Source organism: Gasterosteus aculeatus, chromosome 20, assembly GCF_964276395.1.
Source record: "Gasterosteus aculeatus chromosome 20, fGasAcu3.hap1.1, whole genome shotgun sequence".
NCBI classification, from domain to species: Eukaryota; Metazoa; Chordata; class Actinopteri; order Perciformes; family Gasterosteidae; genus Gasterosteus; species Gasterosteus aculeatus.
This window is the reverse complement of record NC_135707.1, coordinates 15,710,174-15,733,353: the sequence shown is the minus strand read 5'-3', so window position 1 is coordinate 15,733,353 and position 23,180 is coordinate 15,710,174. Positions and strand designations below refer to the sequence as shown.

General features: G+C 41.6%; 1 protein-coding gene across 1 annotated transcript; it reads right to left on the bottom strand.

The window, feature by feature from the left end:
- Positions 1-3,132: 3,132 nt before the first annotated feature.
- On the bottom strand, positions 3,133-15,579 carry LOC120810668 (galanin receptor type 1). The gene is made up of 3 exons (XM_040165426.2): positions 14,504-15,579; positions 14,347-14,412; positions 3,133-6,849 (listed from the first exon to the last, which is right to left on the bottom strand). Exons 1-3 carry the CDS (start codon positions 15,164-15,166, stop codon positions 6,529-6,531), a joined length of 1,050 nt encoding a protein of 349 aa, XP_040021360.1. The 5' UTR covers positions 15,167-15,579; the 3' UTR covers positions 3,133-6,528.
- Positions 15,580-23,180: the final 7,601 nt, after the last annotated feature.

The window sequence follows — 23,180 nt, the reverse complement described above, 5'->3', positions numbered from 1 at the left end:
ATTATTTAGTGATGACAGAGGCGCTGTGCGTCAGTGGCTGACCGCCGCGTGAATTCACAAGTAAACATCCCACATGGTAAACACTCGATGGGGGGATAGAAGCTGCTGTGTAGTTATTATTGACGCAGCCATGGCCTCTTCCAAATGATTTCTTGTGGCACCAGTTAATGCGCCTCCATTGTACTCTCAGGGTCAAGCGGCCCACACACTCATGTGTCTTAAACTGGGACGTATGCAGCTGACAGGAAATGACGTAATCGTCACAGCTTTCCTTTTAAGGTGTTAAAAGTCTATTCGTGCTCGCAACGACAGTCATATGTGAATATTGAAATATTAGCAGTCATGGTGCTTATAAATTGGCTTTATTTAGTGTGAACCCACGTTAAAGCAAACCCGTCAATATCCTCAAGCACTGCGTGTGTGTGTGTGTGTGTGTGTGTGTGACCAACTGAGCAAAGGCCAGAAAGTCACTACTGAAGCTTACTGCTAAATTGTACATTGTGCATGTTGATGAGGATGCGGTACCTGTTGAAAGGTAATTTGCATGCGCCTCGTGTTGCTCGGCCTCATGAAAGGCGTCTCATGTCTGCTGTAGATTATAACTAAACCATATTCTAAACTATTGAGCTACATGGTGTTTTCCTCAAACCGACTGGTCAGATGAGGCTGGAATCAGAGATCCGTTTATCAGAATTCTTTATTGAACATGAATCGTGGGAAGAAAAGCACAGACTTACTGAAGGTTGGATGCTAACTATAATAACTATGTTCTCAATCCCAACATGCATGTCCAGATGATTAATGATTAATTAAGACCGATCTCACACAATACATACAGTATATATATTTTATAAAATGACATAATGGTGGCCAGTTTTTCTAGTGTTGCCAACGCTCATTTGTTGCAGTAACCTCACTGCTGCTTCTTGATTGTGTTTGCCAGCAGCAGACATATTATGTTTTGGTGAAATTCACTTAACGGAAATTAGGAAAGCAAAAATTCTTAACTAATTCCAATTTGCCCACACTGTGCACTAATCACGCATCCGTGGTAATTACAAGATTACAAACATTCACAGCGTGATGTTCACCTTCTCTTCAGAGGCAGTAAAAAAGTGGTTCCACAACAGAACACACAATATTTGAGTGTTACTATTGGCACAGAATTATGTAAATTATAAGAGCAAACACATTTCCTAGAAATGTTGGAAGCAAATAAATCAGTTCTGCATGTTTTGCTTGTGTTTGCTTTGTACCAGACAGCCCACGTGTGCACACAGGAGAAGCTAATAGCCAGAGTTGAAAATGACCTCAATTAAGGATGTGGAAGTTTCAGGGAATGTTTGCTTTGCATAAATTATGATTCATCATTTCAAATACTAAAATGCTGCACACGCACATTGGCAACCTTTTTCTATTTCTTCGGGGGCACATCAGAAAAAAAAAAAGGCCGAGAACCGCTGCTCTATTGCATGTATCGTTTGAGGAGACCTTTTAATCTTCAGTCGGCACCCCTGCTCAGTGGAGCTGAACTCAAACTCATTCTCGCTCCATCAAAGTCAATTAGGTATCAGCAAATGTAGAGGAAATGAGGCTGAGCCGCCCGCGTGTGTCACCGAGTCTGTGAGGGACTGAATGCTATTTTCAGCTCCACGTGTTGATCACTGCTTCGGCCAACTCTGGCTTTTTGTCTCTCGTCCTTTTGTGATGTCAAAAACACACAAAACCCGAATGGTGCCGAGCTTTTGTTGCCGATCCTGAAGTGTAAGATTATTCATTTCTTTGAAGCAAAGGAGAGCAAAAGAAGGCGAAAATGCAACGAGTACTCGTCACATTTGAATGAAAGCAGAATCCGTTTATAAGCTTTTACTGAAAGGACAATTATGAAATCCAGACCACTTTTACCTCGACGAGATCCATAATGATTCTGTTGCTGTAGCAACCAGATTCAAGGCAAACTTGAGTGGCAAAGAAGAAGTTGTGTGAAAAAACTGAGTAACTTCACTGTTTGTTGTGTGGCAGTGGATCTCATGAAGTTTACTGAGGATTTAAAAGTAACTGATGAACATTTAAAAAGAACAAACCCTTGTGTTAAGTGTTAACTTGTGTGAGTCAAAGCAAACTAATGTAGGAAGGAGTTTCTGTGCCGCTGAAGCTACGGTGTAACAAAATAAGGCATTATCATCAATTTAACAGACATCAAAAACAAGGGATGGCACAAATGCAAAGTGGCTCATCTATAGGATCGCTACGCGTGGCCTGCAGAGCTCTAGTGAATTCAACCGCTGCCAACAGAAGAAAACACTCGTTCCCACAATGCACCTGTCACAGTGTGCTTGATGCTTCACGGGTCCATGTATGAAGGAGAGACTGTGAATGTTTTACAGGTTGACTATTTGGATTGATTCATTTTCATTGACCTTATTTTTTTGGAACGACAGAAGTGTGTTTGTGTTCGACCGCAGAGATTCTGCTGTGTTTCACCAGCAGCTTTAATTAGAAATAACACAAAGTACAGCCAATACTCACGTGGATGTTATTAATTTTGCAGGTTGTTTTAAAAATACCCTTACGGGGAATGTGAAGTTTGCAAAAGTCTTTATTTTACATTATCGTAAAGAGCATAACACGGATCACACTAACAACCCGTAAAAAAAATTGTAATTCTTGTATCCATCGTCTGCGTTTCTGGTCAAATCTTAATGGGCAAAAACAGTAAATTTCCAAGCCAAGAGCCTGACCTTTTTATTTCAGTGAAAATAACTGCTGCTTCTATTCCCATCAGCCAGTCTGACAAGCTTTACTTGCAATTATTTCCGGAATTTTTCTGCCAACAGAATTACCCGAAAAAAGCCCCCTTATTGGTGGATATTTACAGCCCAAGGCATCATGGGAAGAAAAGCTGTTTCTTCAGACCCCTTAGGGGTTGTCAGGCTGACTTGTTGCCAGGAAAAGTTCTCCTCTGGTGTGTAATCAGTAAAACCAAAAACTCAGAGGGGAACCCCACTGGTGGGAACCTACGGTGTTATTCTTCCCGTTATGGCCGTAAGTGTCACTTGGTTTGTGTCAGTAAGGCTGCAGAAAAGCCACAAGATGTGAGAACAGGTGTTGGAATAGAAAGAATTCTTCAAGGAAATGCCACAAAGTTTAATGTATAGTATAAGTAGCACTGCATAAAGACAAGGTCAAAAGCGTGGATGTAATTCAAAATACATTCCAGATACAGAATATTTCACAGAGGCTAAAATGATTCTTACAAGTTGCATTTTCAAGCACAGAAAGACGGGCAAGAAAATTGTCTGTTTTTTCCCTCCTCGTTTGATTTAAACAACACAGCTAAATCTATACAGCTAACACGTTTAAAAAGACACAGCGCGATCACCTCAGCAGAACACGAAGAGCACTGATAGGCTGTACAAACAGTATCATCTAAGTCTATGAATAAACACCAAAATAAACCTCCACTAAAAAACAGTATTTTTATTTCATCTCCTCAGTGACGAGCCATGTTTTCACTTACTCTACTTGATGTCCAGTGATTTTCCCCGCTGCGGGACCATTACAGGCTCGTCTCGTCTCTCTTTTCTTAGCGCTAGAAACTGAGATGATCTCTAGAAAGTAACTCAACTTAAAGGTAACACTGTAATTAGTGTGAATATTTTATCTTAAGGACTAGCAGAGATCAACTAATACATTTTTCTTGCTTTCTGGCATAGATTTTAAGACGTAGTGGTTACATATCTACTTGTAGTCATTCTGTACCTTCTAGTTGTTTTGTGTTACTTTAGAGTCATTTTAGAGGCAGAATCGGAATCGGTTTATTGCACGCAAGGATTTTGGTTTGTTATTGGTGCTTAACAAAAAACAATACATGCAATATTATAAAAATGACATCCTTTTGTAGTTACGTTATGTCACTTTGTGGTTGCTTTGTATCTCTATGTAGTAATTGTGTGTATCCTAATGTTTTTTTAGTTATACTTTTGTTAGTTTTTTTGCCTTGTTTCATATTCACTGTGTATTTTTGAAGTCTCTTTGTGTCTGTTTGCAGCTGTATTAAATCTCTTTGGAGTTGTTGTGGTCATTTTCTGTTTCTTTGTGGTCCTTTTGAGTCTGTTCTTGGTTCGGATGTATTACTTTGAGCAATATTTTTTGTGGATGAAGGCCAGGGCGGCTCTTTCAGTTATCCATCCTTAGAAATTGTACTCTAGTAATACCTTTCCATATAGTAAATCATTATACTGCCATTTTTTTGTGATTTACTGAAAAGACATGCTTTTGTTCATGTGCTCCTTCTGTGGGTCTTCGTATCTTGAAGAAAACAACCCTCTTCTCTTCTCTCACCGTGTTCCACTTGCGTAGCATCTGCTACAGTCATTTCTTTTATTCCCATTACCTGTGTAATCCAAACAAAGAATAGAACATGTCCCTGCTACTACTTGGATTCCATTTCCATGCCCGTGTCCCCTTTCAGAAATGTCCCCAGTTCCGTGTGGGCACGGATGAGCATCACCATCTGTGCCGACAGCGCCACAGTAAGCAAAGTCATCAACAGCACTTGGCTTTTCATATCCGAGATCCTCGCCGACGGGGTGGAGGCGTCTGCAGATGGCGGGGATGAGTCCTCCTTTTTTGGTTGAAGTTGGTGTTAATCAGGCGTCTGAGCCGCAGCAGACCCCGCCACCCCCCCCACCCCGATCCCACCAAGTCTATTGTCTATTGTCTCGTGTTCTTTAGTTTTAATGGTCAGGTTGTAATTGAGGTAAAGCTGCTGTGTGGAGGCTCGCCGAAGCACTTACATACATACATACATACATACATACATACAGGATGATTACTTCAGTATGCTTATTTTTTCAACAGGATTCCTATTAGTTTTTTTTTGTAGTGAGAATAACGGCGACTAGAAAATGTGCAAAACAAGCATCAATCTCGCACGACGCAATATCAAAGCCGTTCACATGACATAACAGCCAAAAATAGACTGAAGCATACGTGTATATCAGCTCGAGTGTTCATTATATTCAAAAGCAAATAAAAAAAAACTGGCTTTAATTGCCCTGCGTGTGATGGCAATGATTTTTGGCAATTTCTTATCTAGAGTGGTGACCTTTTGTCTGCAGTGCTGAGCAAGACGACAACAAAAAATGTTATCAATTACTCTTCACATTAGTTTTGATACTTGAAACCGCTCCGACGTACCTTCAACATCTCAAAAAGTACAAATACGCGTGTCGCATCCTCTGAAATGAATGTTTGGAAATGGGAAAGTGATTTTTTGTTGTCGTTGTTTAACACTGGGTCAGCTTACAGAACTGTGTCCAGGGCTCAGAATCTCAAAAATAAAAGACCTAAAAAGGGCCCCACCTTACCAGAACTAAATGCTAGTATATATAATATATACATGTGTACAACCTGGGCTCTATAATGCACATTTCTGCAAATCTGGAAATTAACTGTAATCGAGGAGGCTCTTGCAAAAGTGTTTTTTTCATGATAATGTTAAAGCGCCTCGAGAGTCCCGTTTCCCTGGTGGAGAATAGGTTTCCATGGTAACAATCAGTGAGACCTGCTGACCAGTGGCACCCGCTGACATGGAAAAGTTGGCTCCTGTTTTGTGGTCTCTGACATCATAGAGACCACAGTAACACTGAGGACATGGTCAATCCTTTTTGTGTCCCCAAGGAAACTGTCCGGAGCCCGATGAGTAAGCAGACGGTCTGAGTCCGCTCCTTGCCTCCCACATTGGAATGGAAGTTTTTATCATGTTAAATTCATCCGAATGTCCTTCTAACTGTTGAATTTCTCCACAAGGACAAACTTTGCAGCGAATACAATTAGACAGCTACCTGAGGTCAGATTTTTAGCAAGATAAAAGTCTATCTTTTGTGAAGGGAAGCTTACACAAATTCGGGCCACACTTCCACAATTTCTAATAAGACAAAGTACCTCCTTGCGTTAGGACTCAAAGCTAACGTGTTCGAGAGCATTTTCTCCACTGAATGCGCATCAAACCATCGAGTTCCCCCTCAAAAAAGCAAGCAAGTAGACCTTTTGAAGCGTTGAGTTTCAGAGCCCTACTGGGATTAGTTGGTGTCATAATTGCTGAATTCAACAACAAAATAATCACAGTACTGTCACATGTTACAAAACGATTTGAAACACAGTTTTTCAGACGGAGAAGATGCATTCAAACAACATTCTAAGACGTTGTTACGCAATCAATCAAAATGATGCAATAATATTCTTGAAAAATGTCCACAGATTAAAATTGTACTTGAAAGAACAACGACCTTGTATTATTTTTGCTGTATTAGCTAGTAACTACATGGTGATCTGACGTTTACTATGTTCTACAATCAAAATGATTTTTTTTTTAATCCTAACTGAAGGGAGTAGAGACCGATCGAAGAGTTGAACAGTCATGCCCTGCAGCCACGGCGGCTGTATCTCCTCCCCTCTGGTCCAGGTTGAACGAGCGGCGCAGCAGCAACGTCAACTCTGGCGTCGCGGCCCACACCTCGCTGCTCACACGTTGGTGCAGTTGGTCGAGGGCGGCGTGTCCGCTTTGCTGCGGATCTCCCTGATGTCGTCGAGCGGCGACTCACTTCCGCCGATCTGGCATTTGAACACCTGCTTGTAGGCCTTCCTGAAGTTCTCCGACAGGAAGGCGTAGATGACGGGGTTGACGGAGGAGTTGCTGTACGCCAGGCAGTGGGCGGCCACCCGAAACACGAAGGAGGCCTGGTTCAGAGGGAACGTTCCAAACTCCACCCACAGGTGCACGACGTGATGAGGGAGCCAAGAGAGGCAGAACACCACCACCACCACCAAGACCGTTTGAGCAGTCTGGGAGCCGCAGATTGGGGACAGAGAGGAGTAGGAGAGAGATTTAGTCATTGAGAACATTGATGCAGTATTTAGGGTCAAGCCATGTTCAGGATAAAGGAATAAAGTCAGGTATGTCTTCTGCTGCTGCTTTAGTCCGAAAGCAGCATGAATATCGCTGCATGTCGTTCCCATTCTACTCATTTCCTTGATAACAAATCTTTCACTGAATGAACTTGCCGGCCAAGTGCAAGTGAGACTACTCTGAGTTATTGGGATGGATGTTTTATCATGACCCTCGGTGAATGCAGATGTGTTTGCAAGGTATCATTAAAAACGTTGGGCCACATGCCAGTCTCAAAATATATTTCTATAAGCTGCAGTCGTGTTGTTGTTTTGTATTAGCAAGGTTATCATAGCAAGAGTGTGAAACAAAGTTAAAATAAATAAATTGCGGCCTGGAAACCCTGAATAATTGATGCGAAAATTCATTATTTAGATGATGTTCCCCACGGCAACATGTTTCCATAAGGTTTGTTTGGCCTTGGTCTTTACAGGATTATAGGACTTTCTTGTAATAACATTTTTTTTTTTTTTACTCCATTTGGAGAAAACGCTATGGAAGTCATTAGTGACTGTAGATCTCACGGACGGAGATCTCTATCGGCGGGACGTGTTCTGTCGTGCAGTTACCACACGCCGAGGACCCATCCTCACATAAGACACCAACACAAGATGCTACTAAACATGGTGTACTGACAATGATGACAAGGTGGATAGAATACAAATTATAACCAATTTAACGGAATGTCTCAGTGAAAACTGGTGGATTTTTTCATGCAAGAAAAATGCCTACAGCTGGGAAGTTTCACCATGAAAAAAAAAACTAATTACATGCTGTCTGGTCTGCTGAATCCCTCTACTGGATTTGAATGTACCAAGTGGATTTCTTCAAGGATGCTGAGGAGCAACAAATTAATTAGAAAAAGTGCTTCCTCTGCAGTTCTGTTTCAGAAAAGTAATATATGACAAGAAAAAAATGTTAAAACATCCAATACAGCCATTCGAGCATGGTTTGATTTTAGTGTGACGTAACACTCGAGGTCGCACAAAAATTATTTTTTATTATTTCTTTAGATGACGGATGCTGAATCGTTGCTGCCGTCTTTCAAGCTGCGATAGAAAGCAACGATGAGCGATTGAATCTTTTTTTATTTTCCTTCGGTTGCATTAGGAATACGGGGTCATCGACACTTTGTCTTTTTTTTTCAGTAAGGGCACCAGAGGGCGCTGCTGTACAGAATAAGTTACTGGGCTTTCTATAATACAGACACATTCATTGCAAACTAAACTTGCCTATTTCATACATTTTTCTAAATTTACATCATAGTCTGAATCAAATCTCTTCTCTACAAAACTACCGATTCATTACTGTGTGTCTTTGTGCCTGATGCTTCTTGCTCAAATGCGCTTGTGGAACTAGCCGCACTTGTGGCCCCGAACCGTCAAACCACGTGCACATGTGCGCCTATTCACCCCCTGGTGTGAGGCCCAATGGCCACGGACCCTATACGCTCCCCACTGGCTGAGTTTAAAGGCACATGGTTGTACTGGTAGCGTTAGCCAAAGGGGAACTGATGTTGTACTCATGTTAACGTTACAAACACGTTTGGGATGTTTTACTTCAGTTTGATTTAGCATTTTGAATAAAACATTTGGGGCCACGTAGACTGGATGATCTAGTCATATTTCAAGAAGGGAAATATTAAAAAAAGGATTATTTACCCGCGAGGCGTTCAAAAGGAAAAGACATTAAATGTAGGTCTGTCCTACTTTCCATGTCTGGAATGTCTGGAGTGGATTCAAAAACGCAAAACATCTTTCAGAAAGGCTGCAAAGCAAAAAGTTATGATCTCCGTAGAATAATAACATTATGAAAAGGCCTCGCGTGGGTGAGGGTTATGTTGCCGGCTCATTAAACCCCGGCATTTCTGGATGCATTTTTGAGACTATGCGTGAGACAGACTTCAGGCTAAGAAACGATTAACATCACGATGCTCGTCAGTATTTTAAGGACACTTCCGGCACTGTGCAAAACAAACTTTTGGACTGCAGGGAGAATGTTTATGAGGATGAGATGCTCGACAGCCAGCAGATGCCCTTTCGTTGCTGTGCTGGCAGATGAGACCACCGCTGTGTTCTGCAGGTGATAAACGGTCGCAGTAATGTGCCGTATGGTAAACGGTAGGTTTGGGGGAAGTCAGTGATGTGAAGGACAAATGGGCCGCTGGCATGGCGGGGGCCCTGTTGGGGGCCCTGTCGGCCTCTCTTTAGCCCCTGAACCTGAATAACAAGCTCATAGCGCGAACATAGGACGGCGCTGTGGGAATAAGTGGGAGTACAGTGTACATGGAGTCTCCCGAGGAAACGACTGCTCTTGCGGTGACATCCCATTTTTAAACAACAACATTCACACCCAAGATAAGGTGACCATCAATGAGTCCTGGTGTCTTTTCATCCACCAGCTGGAACCAAATCATGTTTGTAAAATCATTTCTAAAAGCTGAACTCCCTCCGCTAGCAAAGCGAACTTAGTGCCTTCATGAAATGAAATCTGAGCTCTAGTTTGAAACCATGACACTTTTTCGAATCATTATCACAACAACAATGAGCAGCGCTGAACCCGGGAGGAACCTTTCTGCTCCGAAGAGAATCAAATAATTTACGTGGAATAAAATGGGATTGCTGAGGCTGAATCGGGGCCTCAGGCTGTCCTGTCTATTCAAAAAAAAAACTCATCCGTGGCCCGTTGGATTTGGGAAGCTTGCACACATGAGGCACCAGCACCATCATTCCTCTTCAAGAAATGAACTCCAGCGCTGAGTCATATTGTTTAATTGGTCTTCAAGTACCAGCTGCTGCATTGACGGAAATGGATGCAATGTTGTCCTCATGTTGGTTTTGTTTCAAATGTTTATCATCCCTTCTTTTGGTGACACGTACGGTCACAGTGTCTCTCCTCCCGCACTCGGACTCAGCTCATTGGGTGTTTGACTTTTCTCTTGCGGGCCCAACAATATTTTCAATATTCAAAACATAGCGTTATCAAATGCAACATACCACATGTCTATCCCGTGGTCGTAATATTATATCACATCGACGTTTCAAACGTCTTTGTGTGTCAGAATCCCCCACTGCATTCAGATTATTACTTGTGGATTTTCTAACAAAACCTGTTGACACAACTCGGTTTTGTAACGGAGGGTTGGAGAGCTTTTGAGGCGGAGGTTCTTACCAAAAAAGCACAAGACCTGTTTGGACGCTCTGAAGCTTTTCTGTTTTGGTGAATGTGGGAACACTCCATGCTTGAAAATATAGAGTTATGTTCATTTTGAAAACCTTCAGTCTGTGTCGCCGTCTCACTTCTCGCCGTAGCAGCAGTCGGCAAATCTTTTCAGAGATTTATTAGAACGCTAATAAACCAACCGCACACTGCCTGCTTATCACCAAATATCAAAGTCAAAGGTCCAGCTAGACGGTGGAGCATCTGGGGAGCTGGAAACTTCCTTCGGGAGTTGATGCAGATTTAAAATGAAGCAGTACTGCAAATGAATGCTGATGTATCTGAAGGTCGGCTGCATGGTCACATAGATAACTTCATTTAGTTATTTAGTTATGCTCTAAATCAATGTTGAGTTCACTGCTTGTTGTGAGATTGCGCATCTAATCAAACAAGAAAACAAATGCAGCAGAATGAACAATCTCCGAAAAACAATCTGTCCAAGCCGTCCAAATAAAATCCAATAACTGTGGGTACAGTTTGAAACTCGAACATATGTGGAAAAGTGTGTGCAGTCTGATGAAACGCTTCATGATCACCATTCACATTCTCACAGTCAATAAGGTCAACGGTAAATATTGTCCAGAGATATCAGCCCCACCATGGTTCAATACACACACACACACACACACACACACACACACACACACACACACACACACACACACACACACACACACAGGCACAGAGGCAAGGAGAGGTTCCCACAGGGTAGCAACTTAATAACCATGCTTTGTTTGGATATCCTCAATAACACGTTCATATCGTCACCTCAACCCCCTGACAGCCGCCAGTTGGTTTAAAACAAACAGCAGCATCAACACAAGAAGACAAAACTAACCAAGTGCATTTTGTCCCCTCCACACACACCTTTCTCTGCTTGTATTGTGTCAAATAAAGGTTCCTGCAACTCATTAAATATTTGACAAAACGCTGTCAAGAATGACTTTTGAGATATTTGTATAAAGTTAACCTGATCAAAAGTATTACATGTTACTGTTTAGAAATGTATACAAAGTAAAAGACACAAGAGACACAAAGACACAAGACAGGGTGTTGTCCTTAAAAGCGCTTCATGTCTTGCATGTGATTCACATTAGTGGGCGGCATTTCCCCTCTGCGGCTCCGTCCATCAAATCTAGATTCTACATGTCATTTAGTCACTTATAAAGAACAACAAATAACAGCAGGGCAAGAATAAGAAAAATTCAACCAAAATGTGTAAACTCCGGTCGAAACAACACTGCTGTCATTTGTTCAAAACCAAAGTACACCTGAACGAAAACACCTGACACCCCCTTAGATTTCTTTATCTGCTGCCATGTACTGTATGTACATCTTTAGCGTATTCATCCCCCAGAGATGAATCACTCTATTACCTATTAATAAGTACGGTTGTACTACAGATCACTACTTTGTTACCACAACAAGCAGCACTGTGTTGCCGTGACGTCCCGTCTCATAACTGTGAACTGTGCATTGGGTGTGAAGTTGGGCTCCGTGTGGCTATTGTCAAAGTGAAAATATTGCTGAATGAATCGCAACTTTTGAAATGGCCCTTTAACGTTATTTTGAATCACCATTGACTCGCATTGAATCGCATGTGTTTGAGTGAAAATGCATCCAATCAGCATATTCAAACTCGATGAGCATCTCTGTCAGAGACGAGCAGTTGGGTCTCTGAAGTAGTTTGGTCCTTTGCCCTCCATGTCTCAGATTACAGATGCTATTAAACAATTTCATGAAGATTTGGCCAAATATTGATTTTCCTCATTATCTCTAACCATCTGTGTGCTCCGTCTGGATACCTGACTGACTCATCATTTAGAAGAAACTCCTAATCACGCAGTGCAAATTTGGTTTTTTAACCCCTTGCTCTACAACGGGAATACATTAGAAACGTCCTTGTTGCCAAGTAAGACGAACTCCAACCCCGTCCAAAAACATTGAACGCGGAGCCATTAACAAAAAATACAACATTTCAGATTTCTCTTCATCCGACCAGAGCATTAAATCATTAACGCCACATTTATTCTATCCATGCAAAAAGGATTCAGGAAGATTTATTGCTGTTTTTGTTCAAATCTTTCTCCAAACAATCACCAGAAACCCGCCTGAATTTAGCATCATTCTAAGTGAAGAAGCGACATACCTGTGTTACCTGAGTGGAGCAAAGCAAGTTTAAAAAGCTGATTTAGCCTTCAATGTCAAGCGATATTAAGAAGACATGTCGCGGGCGTAGATGTAGAGCAGGTCTAAAGATCAACGGTTCCTCCCGCACGTTGAAGTACCCACGAGCACCTGAAGCCCGAGAGGCCAGCGAAGGGTGTTGGGCTGAACGGGTGAACGGTGATGTGCAGCCTGAATCGCTTCATTCGCTGGCAGGAACGACCTCCGCGCTCATTGATCAATTACTTGTCAATCAAGTAAACTGTGGTGTCATATCGCCACGGCACGCAAATCAGTAGACTCACATTCAGTGAAGGGGGGGGGGGCGGATTCAGAGGTCAGGACCAAGGCCAGCTGTCCCGTTCCTACGGAGGGTGTAAACAAGTTTGTCTAGAGGTGTTTCACCGCGGCAGTGGGCGTAACTTTGCTCTTCCCAGCTGTCAATGACATTTGCATTTCACAGGCTTAGTCCCGCCTCTCTACCGTGGACACAGAGTGGCCCCCTGTAACCTGTTTATTTGTCTCATTTATTCCTTTTTTGAAAAAACCCACTGCTTTACAATATGGGTTTGAAGTCATGACACTAACCGTATACTTCCAACAATATTAGGAACAGCCACAACGTGGCTTTGAGACAACCTAGTTTAGGCTAAGAGATGATTTCGCCAGCAATTTTTGCGGCGTTAAACGTAGCATTGATTTCACAGCAATTAAATATGTCTTTACATAACCGTCCGTAAACCTGTTGCGCCAAAACTACTCCTCCAAAGTGTGCTGCAGCCAATCAGTGGACACGGGGAAAGAGGCGCGGCACACCAGAGACAGTTCCCACATTCGTGAGAATAAGACATCAAATTCATTATTTGGACAGCTGTTGGGGGGAAAAAAAATATTTTAACGGATATGATGAATGATGTCCTCTTGTCTGTTATAAAGTGCAGGATTTCTTGTGTTTGCATTTACAATTTTGATATCTTCATGACTTGGAATTATATATATATAAATAAGGTGGACCAGCTCTTCTCATTGAAGTTACAAGCCGCTCAGTCCTCCCAAACACACACACACACACACACACACACACACACACACACACACACACACACACACACACACACAAACACAGTTTGCGTCTGAAACCCTTTCGATTGAAATGATTAATGGCGTATTCATATTTTATATATGTATCAACAGTCCGTTCTTACATTAGTTATGGTTTCACACAAGGTATCAGCCTTGGTTCATTTGCCCTGTTTGATTTCTGTTTGTCGGTGAAACATTTCCTTTGTCTCAATCAGCACTCTGCACAACGGACACAGTATGCGAAAGTCATGGTTTAAACAACAGCCAACAAAGCATGAATGTTGGGATGGCGCATGAGCACATTTACATGCTCAACAATCCCTGCAGCCAGGCAGTCTGACTGAAAGACACAATGACAGACAATTGAGAAGGCGACAGCAGATAAGTGTCTCTCAGGGAAAGCTCAATGGCCGTGAATCCACCTGGAATAATAAAGGCTAGATGGTGGTTTGATTGCGTATCACCTTTTAGTGACACTTGGCTGGAGTGTGCCAGTTAACCACATGTATTATTATTTATTTAGAACATTATAATGTTATAAACATTACATTATAATGTTATAAACACCTTCTTTTGACTGCTTTTCTAATGTGAGGAAATGGTACGGCATGTTTTTGTTTTATTTTTGTAAATGATGACATCTTTTCATCATTCGTCATTATCATTGGAAACATTATCATGATGATGGCAGATAATTGTTCATTTTTGAACATTTATTCAGGTTTTCAGGTGGTCACCTAAAATATATATATATTTTAAATAGAATTGTTTTTACTGCTAAACATTAGATTTTCACATTTCAGATCATATTTTATCAACATATTATTTTGTTATTGTAAATCTCACAAATTCACTGTGAGTCATAAATCCTCCCGTCGTTTTATCTGCAGTGTTTATTCAGTGTGTCTTCGTTTGGCCATACGTACCTTTTTCTTTGATGCCTCTGACTTTTTGGACATATTTCTTAGCTTTTTATGCAAGTGATTTAAGACCTGTAAGCAAAGAAATAGAGGCATGGTATATTTCCGAACGTCTATGAATGTCCACAATCATGCGATGACCCGTGCGGACATCGCTCCTTACCTTTGCGTAACAGAAGGAAATCAGCAGCAGAGGCAGAACGTAACCAAAGACAAACGTGCCAACGACATAGACTTTCTTCTGGTTTTGGGGCCACACTTCCCAACAGAATGTGTGATTGTCTCTTGAGTGGAAAATGTTCTGGTAATACATGACTGGCGCGGCCATGGCCAGGGAGAGTATCCAAATCACCACCACCCCGATCAGAGCATGCCTGGCCACCCGGATGGAGGAGGACCTTCTGGAGTGCACGATGGCAATGTAACGGTCCACCGACATGGCCGACAGGGTGAAGATGCTCACCAGCATGGACACGGTGAAGAAATAGTGGATGAATTTGCAAATGAAGGCTCCCAGCACCCACGTGGGCAGCATGTAGACGGTGGACTGGAACGGGATGCAGAAGAGCAGGTAGGACAGGTCCGCTATGCTCAGGTTGAGGATGAATATGTTGGTGGTGCTCCGTGGTTTCCCCGGTTTGCTCCTGGCCAGCACGGTGATCACCATGGAGTTGCCCAGCACACCGAGCGAGAAGATCAGCCCGAAAACCAGCAGCGTGATGAAGTTATCCGTGCCGATCCCGAATAAAAGTTTTTGGTCCTCTTCCTCCGCTCCGCTGAGGTTCCTCAGCTCCTCCGAGAGCCACGCGGACTCCGAAAAGTTCATGATGGATTTTCAACCCCCTCTTCAGACGAACTTAAACCTCTGCGGAAAGGAGCTAGGAGAGGTCTGCGCCCCGCTGCCGCCTCATCGCCGTTTTTAAGAGCACGAGTCGATGGTCCGGTGCGTCTCCATGCGCCTTCTTGTTCATTTATCTCAAGGTTTTGCCTCCCACCCCCACCTGTATTATTTCACCTCACTTTCTTAATAGGTGTAAACCAAACTACCTTCTTCTCCGTGCGGTGTTGGTGGATGTTGCCGCTGCGCGTCTTGGAGCTCGTCCTGGTTGCGCACCGGATGCGTCTGATCCACAGCCCGTTTGTTACAGTGAGGGACTATCGCCCCCCCATGTTATAGAAGAGGCTGGACTGTGTCATTCACGTCAGCACCCTGCGTAGCCTACCACCTCCCGAGGAACACTGGTGAAAAAAAGAAAGGAATATTTATCTGGATGCGTTTTAGTTTATTAACCATCTCTCGTATCATTTTGGGTGCCAGAGGCCAAAAGTAATGTTCCAAGTCAGACTTAATTGGTTTTGACACAGTGTCAGTGAAAATGTTACTAAAATTGCTACATAGCACAACATCTGGCAGTCTTGCCGGTTGCCTTGTCGTTACTCATGGATAAATTAGCTTTCTGAAAACATAATACGACTATACTTTTAATGGGTTATACTAGAATCTATCAGAACACATAAAAATAATTTAGCAGCTAAATGTTTCCATCGAGTAAGAGACAATATGAGATAAGATCTTGAGTGGTTCTTTTAAGAAAAGGAAAAAAGACCATCTTTTTGATCAAAAGTACGTGATCTCCCTCAGGTTGAGCACATTCCCAAGATAAGTGTTATTTTCACAACGTAATGGTAAAATATGTTGCCGTTTTTGATAATGTCTCTATTGTACAAATGTTTCTATTGTACAAATTGTCTTATTGTAAACAGAGACTCTCTATTCCACTGATAACACAACTATAGCAGTAATATTTATCTCCAGAATATCAAAGAGATGTCAGATGTGTCTGAGGGGGCTCTACCTTGTGCTTAATCAAAAAACAAGCTGGTCATGAGCAGTTATCTGATCGGATCAAGTACTGGCGTTTAAATATTTTTTTCATCAAACCTTTTAGTCATTAAGTCCGTAAACTGTTTGAAGAAAATGAAAAATCAGTTTTCAGATTTTAATTTGACGGCTTTGTGAGTGTTCTGTTCAGAGAACATCCCAAAATCCAGAGATACGCTCTAAACAAAGGAAATCCTCTCATTTGAGAAGCTGGAAGCAGCTCCCGTCCAACATGCCTTCAAAAGGTTTGAAATGATGAATACATTGTTAAAATGTTTACCAAAGTAAACATCTGCCCTCAGTGGTGGAAGAAGTACTCACAATGTTTAATTCAGCAAAACAATGTTAAATAATGTACGTAAAGTACGACAGTCAAATTATTAATGCGCAATGTATCATTTCAGAATAATGTACGTGTATAGATTATTATAACGCATTAATGCGGGCATTATTTAAATAATCCAGCTGTTAAAGAGGAAGCTGATTTTAATGACTTCATGTGCCTTGATAGCTTGTCGTAATTCGTTTGTTGATTGATATTTTATATAATCATGTCATAACAGCTAATAGGAAACTAAAGGAAGTCAAATAAATGGAGCAGAGTAAAGAGAACAACATTATCCTCAGTTGTGTGCTGTGGGATCATAAAGCAGCGTGGATGAAAATACTCCAGTACTTTCATCTAGAGTCTCTTCAGCGTGGTCCCTCAAAATTGTACTCGACAGTCCGGTAGCAGTGCAATAATGGTGGGAAATTCACTGGAATTTTCTGCAACCTTGAAGCTTGTTTTCTTCTGTCGGTACACTCTATTGCTGAACATGGCAAATAGTCAAATGATGTACCATGGCCCATTCATTAAAATAATAAGCATTGGAAAAGCACCCATCAGATTAAAATTGTTTTAACTCTGGCTCCATCTTGGGGCCCATTGCTGTGGTGTTTGATTGCCAACTACTAATTCAAATTCAAAGCAAGATGTTATTGTGACGCATCCCATCTGCAACCTGTACCGACTGAGTCTGCGCATGGAAGTTGTGAACCCTCACCTTCAAGTTATTATGGGGAACCAGTTATAGTTGCAGATGGATAAATCCAGACATATTTAGTGTCTCTTTCCTGCCATCTGAGGAGGTGAGCTCCAAAGTCTTTAAGCTCTGTTTTTGGTCCCCACCAGCCCTTGAGGAAAAACATGGGTTAAATACTCCACTATGTTGACCGCCTCGTCACTGACTGACGCGCTGTTACGACTGGATTTTAGCACTACCTTCTTCGTGAAACAACGCTATTTATTCTTATCTGTTCCTGTTGTACGTAAGGGGTCCATGGACGATAGCAAACTGAAAGCCAACGTGTCATCCCCTGGCAGGTCACAAGTAAAACACCCTTGCAGTGATAGAACAGCAATGAACAAAATAGACAGTGTGAGACTGGTATAAAATTACAGACAAGTACGTCACAGAAAAGTTGTTGCTTTGACAGAAAGAGGTAACTTCATTGAGGCAGTGCAACGAAAGATCACGACAGCGGTGCTAGTAAGTCAAAACAACAAGTTGTGGGCCAGGCGGGTCAACCCTTCGCAGACTAGGCCTCTTTTTTGGCCTCTGCTCCGAAAATGACACATCCATGGTAAAAAGTGTAATAACTCCGGAATGACTTTGGTCTATTTGTACAATATCTTTTTGTGGGGGGGGTAAATTGCTATGATGTGTGACAATCAGTGTGTATGTTACTTGTGAAAAAATATATCAATATTATGGTAGTGGTGCTGACCTGGTTCTGGCTTGTTTGGGCCCCAACTGGGATCTGCTGGTCTCCAACCACCAGCTGCAAATAAAGCTCCATAAACCAAGCAGCACTGCAGATTCATTGTGTGTAGGTTCATCACTCACACAGACCCGTCACATCGTCATTGAAAACATCGTGGTTTGAAAAAATGTCCATTGTAGCCGCTTTTACCGGTGACGGTCATGTTTTTTGGCAGATTTTCTTTGTCTGTTCTGTGTCTCTCTCTGTTTGTTCTACCTCAACCTCCCACTCTTCTTTTCCCTGAAATCTAGATGTAAATGCTCACTAGAAGTAAAGAACCCTTCATGTGTGCTGGAGAGCTTTTTCCCTTTTGTTTCACTTCCATCTTGTAACATAGTGCGGACTCATTTTTCTTGCAGCAGCGCTGGTTCAAGGAGCACGCTTGTTTTCACTTCCCTAAACCTCCGCTGACCTCTTTTGTGTTGGTTCGAATCTCCTTAGATACTTAGAAGGAAGAGGTGAAAGTTCACCGAGCTCTGGCAGCAGAGATTGCAGAGGGGTGGAAACGGGGGCAGGACGGAATGATTCGGCGGTTTGGGGCTCTGGTCACGTGTTCAGAGCCCACAGGCGCCGCTTGACGCTGTGCCTCCAAACGAACCGAAATGGTGCTGGCAAAAGGCAAAGCAGAGCAGCGAGCGCACACAAGCGTCATCCATCCATTTGGCCTTTGCACATGATTTGATCTAAATGGTCAGTATAATTGTTATTCAAAGGTCAGACCCACAATAACAACCAATGCAAAACAATAAATGACTATTTTATAGGACAGAAACGTTTTTCATTTACAAAATTGTATTTCTAATTGCTATACTTCTTAGGTAAATAAATACTTTAGTTTGAAAGTATACATAACATGTGTTGATGTTTACTTCTATCTTCTTCTATTATCAGTGATGTGCGTCATTGCTATTTGTTGGTGCAAAAATCCCAATTAACTTTTGCTTTCAGGGAACACTTTGAGATTCTGGGACGAATCCTTAAATGCAGAGAGTCAAAGGAGAAGATTGATTTTACTTTCATATTTCTTTCTTAAATATTGTGTCGCAGCAAAAAAGCAAACAATAATTTCCCCAAATGTCAAATTCCCTTTAAAAAGTTTCTTATGGAATTTTTTATCTGACTTCTACAAAGTTGACTTGCTTACAAGAGACTCAAGACAAAGGACAGTCAAATTATATGCAAGTGAGGTCAAGATCTCATTTGATGTGTCATAAACCATAAATCCTACATTTCCCACAACGCAGCGCTACAGCCTTTTCTAATTAAGTTGTTTGAAAATGAGATAAAACAGCCTATTAATAACCACCAACTGCCAGCAACTTACACGTTTCTCAGGACATTTCTTCCACCAGATGGGGCTGTTCAATGTCAACATGCGTTCTTGACTTTTTCTTTAACCTAGCTGTGATGGCAATCATTCGGTAGCTTAATGCGTGTTCGAGTGTTTAGGCTCATCTGGATGAAAGTTTGCTGCTCTCCGGCACTTATTCCCCAGTGTGTGTGTGTGTGTGTGTGTGTGTGTGTGTGTGTGTTTGGTGTAGACATCAGGAGAAACAATGAGAAAACCAGCTGATTTGATTGAACAAAATCACGCACGCTCTGGTTTCTTGGCTTGTTTTGCTGCACATTAGAAATTATTTATCTGTGTTCCGAGTATTGCGCAGATGATTTGGTCAGGCTTTATTGCTCATTATATTACAGTAAGAAAAAAAAAAAGCATTACTGTACCGCTTTTTAAAATAAAGAATAAAAAAAAAGGTTGTCATCAATTAATGAGGTTTTGTAAGAGTTGCGACCTAGAAAATTCAAAGATTATTACCACCATAAGTCAGCACGATCATTAGAGACAACTGCAACTTGGACAGGTTTGTAAACCTTCTATTTTGTATCTCCAGAGGAGCTAAGTGCTTATATTTTGGGATGAGATTGGATGGTATTCTGGGCGTCAGCACCAAACATGCTTCATGTCCAAACCGTTGGAGCGTAGCTATCAGCCTCACCTGTGAAATCCTGTGTGAAATGAGTCTTTGTCTGAAGGATTTGTATTTATTTCCATGCCTGGCAGCAGCAGCAGCTTTGCTCTGCGTAGGATGTTATCAGCTTTTCCCCCTTTATGTGATTAAACCCCAGAAGGTGAAACAAGGCAACGTTTAATATCCAACAGGTTCCTTGGAGGTCATTAGACAAATGTGTAGAGATAAAGTGCATCTGCTCATACAACATCCCAAAGCTCTCTTTGTAAGGAAGAACTTTTAAAAAAATACTGTTCTTGGTAAACCTTGAACATAAAGAATGAACGTTAGCAGTTATAAAATATGGATTAACATGTGCTAAAATGTCTTGCATGGATCCTGAGGCTCGGGTTATAATTACTTTGCAGATTTTACGCTACGAGTCAGCGCTGCCTGTGGGCATTGCCTACTGTCTCTTTTCTACAAAAACATCTGTGCAATTTCTCAGTCAGGGGAATTTCCCAGACACATTGTTTTGCTTTCAATAACTTTCATCAATGCATTTACATACAAATTGCTGATATTATCCGGGACACATCGGTATTGAAATGCCAAAAAGCCACCGTTAACTGCAGCAGAGACCGACGGTGCTTCATGGGTTTGATCGAGTGGCACCGGGTGCATCCGCTGCCACTGATCGATAAACTCCAACGTGGTGAACATGATTGATTATTTTTTTGCTTCATCAACAAAGTAAATAATGTATCGATGTTTTACCTGCCACAAGTCTCCTGAGACTTGGGATTTTTTTCAGACAAATCAGCCTTGGTAACACACTCTCACAAGCTCTGGCAACTAACGTTCACAAACACTGCAGCTAACTGTGTAGCTGTCTAATATCGTTAGCAAATAAGAGTATCAAGACATTATTTCAATATAACCCAACATGCATCAATGCACCCAAATGTTCACAACACAACTAACAGTAGCTTGCTAATACATCATGAAAATGTCCTGTTACTTCATCAAAATCTACTTATTATCTCCAGTGACGAAATGCTAACAGCGTTAGCACAATGTGCTTTTGATTGGACAGTGCTACCGATGCGATCAACTAAAGACATATCTCAAGTTTTAACAGTTCATGAAGTAAATAGATTAACCAGCTTTTCCTTAGTAAAAGCATTATCAGGACCTTATTCTTGCTAGTAATAAAAACTTTTTTTGTTGTGTCTCAATGCATCACAGGCCGTGTTTTCTACAATCTTACCCAGCTTATTCTGACCCAACTCCAGCGTTTGCTGCTAAAACATCTTTCTCTCATTGGCGAGTTGTGAATGCAATTATAGGCAACCGTTTTAGAAATGGGGAGAGAACAACATGTTCATTGGGAAGGCCTTTGATCGTTTCAGAGTAATTATATTTATATCATTTATTTATTATGTATCTGTTTCTGGAATATATTACTCAACGGTATAGCTATTAAACAACACTGGCTTATTCATGAAAGTGATGGAGTAATGTACGTTAATCAAGACATTCGAAGCAGGTTTTGTTTAATGAAGAGCAAGAGACTCCGTCATTCATTAAATGCTTATTATATATAAATGTCCCTCTTTGCGGTGCAAATTCTTGAATATTAAATATCGTTTTTTGCTCACAAGAGTTAACAAAGCTGGGTTTAGTTGTGGTTGACCACAATCGCCCAGCAGGGCTTTTCTTACACAGGGCCGTCTCCACCAGCTACATATAGTTGAAAGATGTTGCATCCTCATCTAAATGAACCTTTTGTGAAGTATAAGTGGAAATCTCTCTTGCTGCTGTATGCATAAGGACTTTCAATCGGGCTAATTGCATTCAGGACCGATAAAGACGAGAGCAAGACACCTGGACTTATTTCCAGAAGGTAATTAAGCAAAACCTCCGGTGATACATAAAACATGAAATCTAGAGGATGTATCTGTTTAAGGCTCTTTGTTTCACCATCTGTCCTGGTTTGCAATGGAAACCCCGGGATTATTGCGGAATTAGATTCTCGAACAGTAACAAACGATATAATTATTTTCTAGTTTTGATAAGATATACATGACCGTGTTAATCTTGCCGAGCAATAAGCACACATTTGCTTCTCAACAAACAAAACAACCTCCCCCTTACCCCCGAGGTACTGTGATGGATAATCAATGCTTTTTTAGGCCCATTACCTCGACCGAGGCCTGGGTATTTCCATGACAACGAGCTACTGTATCTCTACCCAAATCAGTCACTCAAAGCTAATGGGTTATTATTGTATGACTGACGTCAGTGAGTCATTTTCTCTGCCTTGGGCTGATCTCCCTTGTTTCTGCCAGCAAGCCCCCCCCCTAGAACCAGCAGCCCACCGCTGCCCCTCACCCCATCACCGACCAACTCCAACAAAGCCTCGGCAGTCACAGATGCTAGAGAGCTCCGATGGATTTTACCCAGCCGTCCCGGATACATTATCACAGGCAATTTGATGTCTCTGGTCATTGCTGCATCATCGTGTTACAGCAACAAATCTGATCACCTATAAACAGGATTGCTCTGGCTCAAAAAATTGTCATCTGACAAACTATGACTCCAAACTTGGTAAACATGATACGGGCTAAATGTTTGCATTTGGCTAGAAGTGATGTTTCCACAGACGGCAGACTCTTGCACATTAACTAAATGTAAGATGAACAATGAACAACAGGATGAAGAATAAAGCACTGCATCCAACACGATCAATATGGAAATGACAGGAACATACATGACCTGAATCAGCTCGTATCACATCAGGTTTTACAAAGGGAGTACTTGTTGTTCAGATGAAATATTACATTAAATTGTGCAGCTTTACATTTACACTATTCATTTAGCTGACGCTGTCATCCAACGTAACTTTTCAATTCAATTCATTTTATTTTGTATAGCCCAAAATCGCAAATTTCAAATTTGCCTCAGAGGGCTTTACAGTCTGTACACATGCGACATCCTCTGCCCCGAAACCCTCACATCGGCACAGGAAAAACTCCCCAAAAAATGAAAAAAACCCTCCAAGAGAGAAAAAAGGGAAGAAACCTTAGGGAGCACGTCAGAGGAGGGATCCCACAGACTACAAAGGATGTCATGTGTGCAGAATGAACAATGTGCAACACATTCAATCCCTATGACAGAAATGATTCAAATAATTGTGA

Bases quoted from the DNA above. Each gene is read 5' to 3' on its own strand.
- LOC120810668 (XM_040165426.2), bottom strand. From the start codon at position 15,166: ATGAACTTTTCGGAGTCCGCGTGGCTCTCGGAGGAGCTGAGGAACCTC. The intron at 14,413-14,503 runs GTAAGGAGCGAT...CTTTGCTTACAG, and splicing joins TTTCCTTCTGTTACGCAAAG to GTCTTAAATCACTTGCATAA. The intron at 6,850-14,346 runs GTACGTATGGCC...TGCGGCTCCCAG, and splicing joins CAGAGGCATCAAAGAAAAAG to ACTGCTCAAACGGTCTTGGT.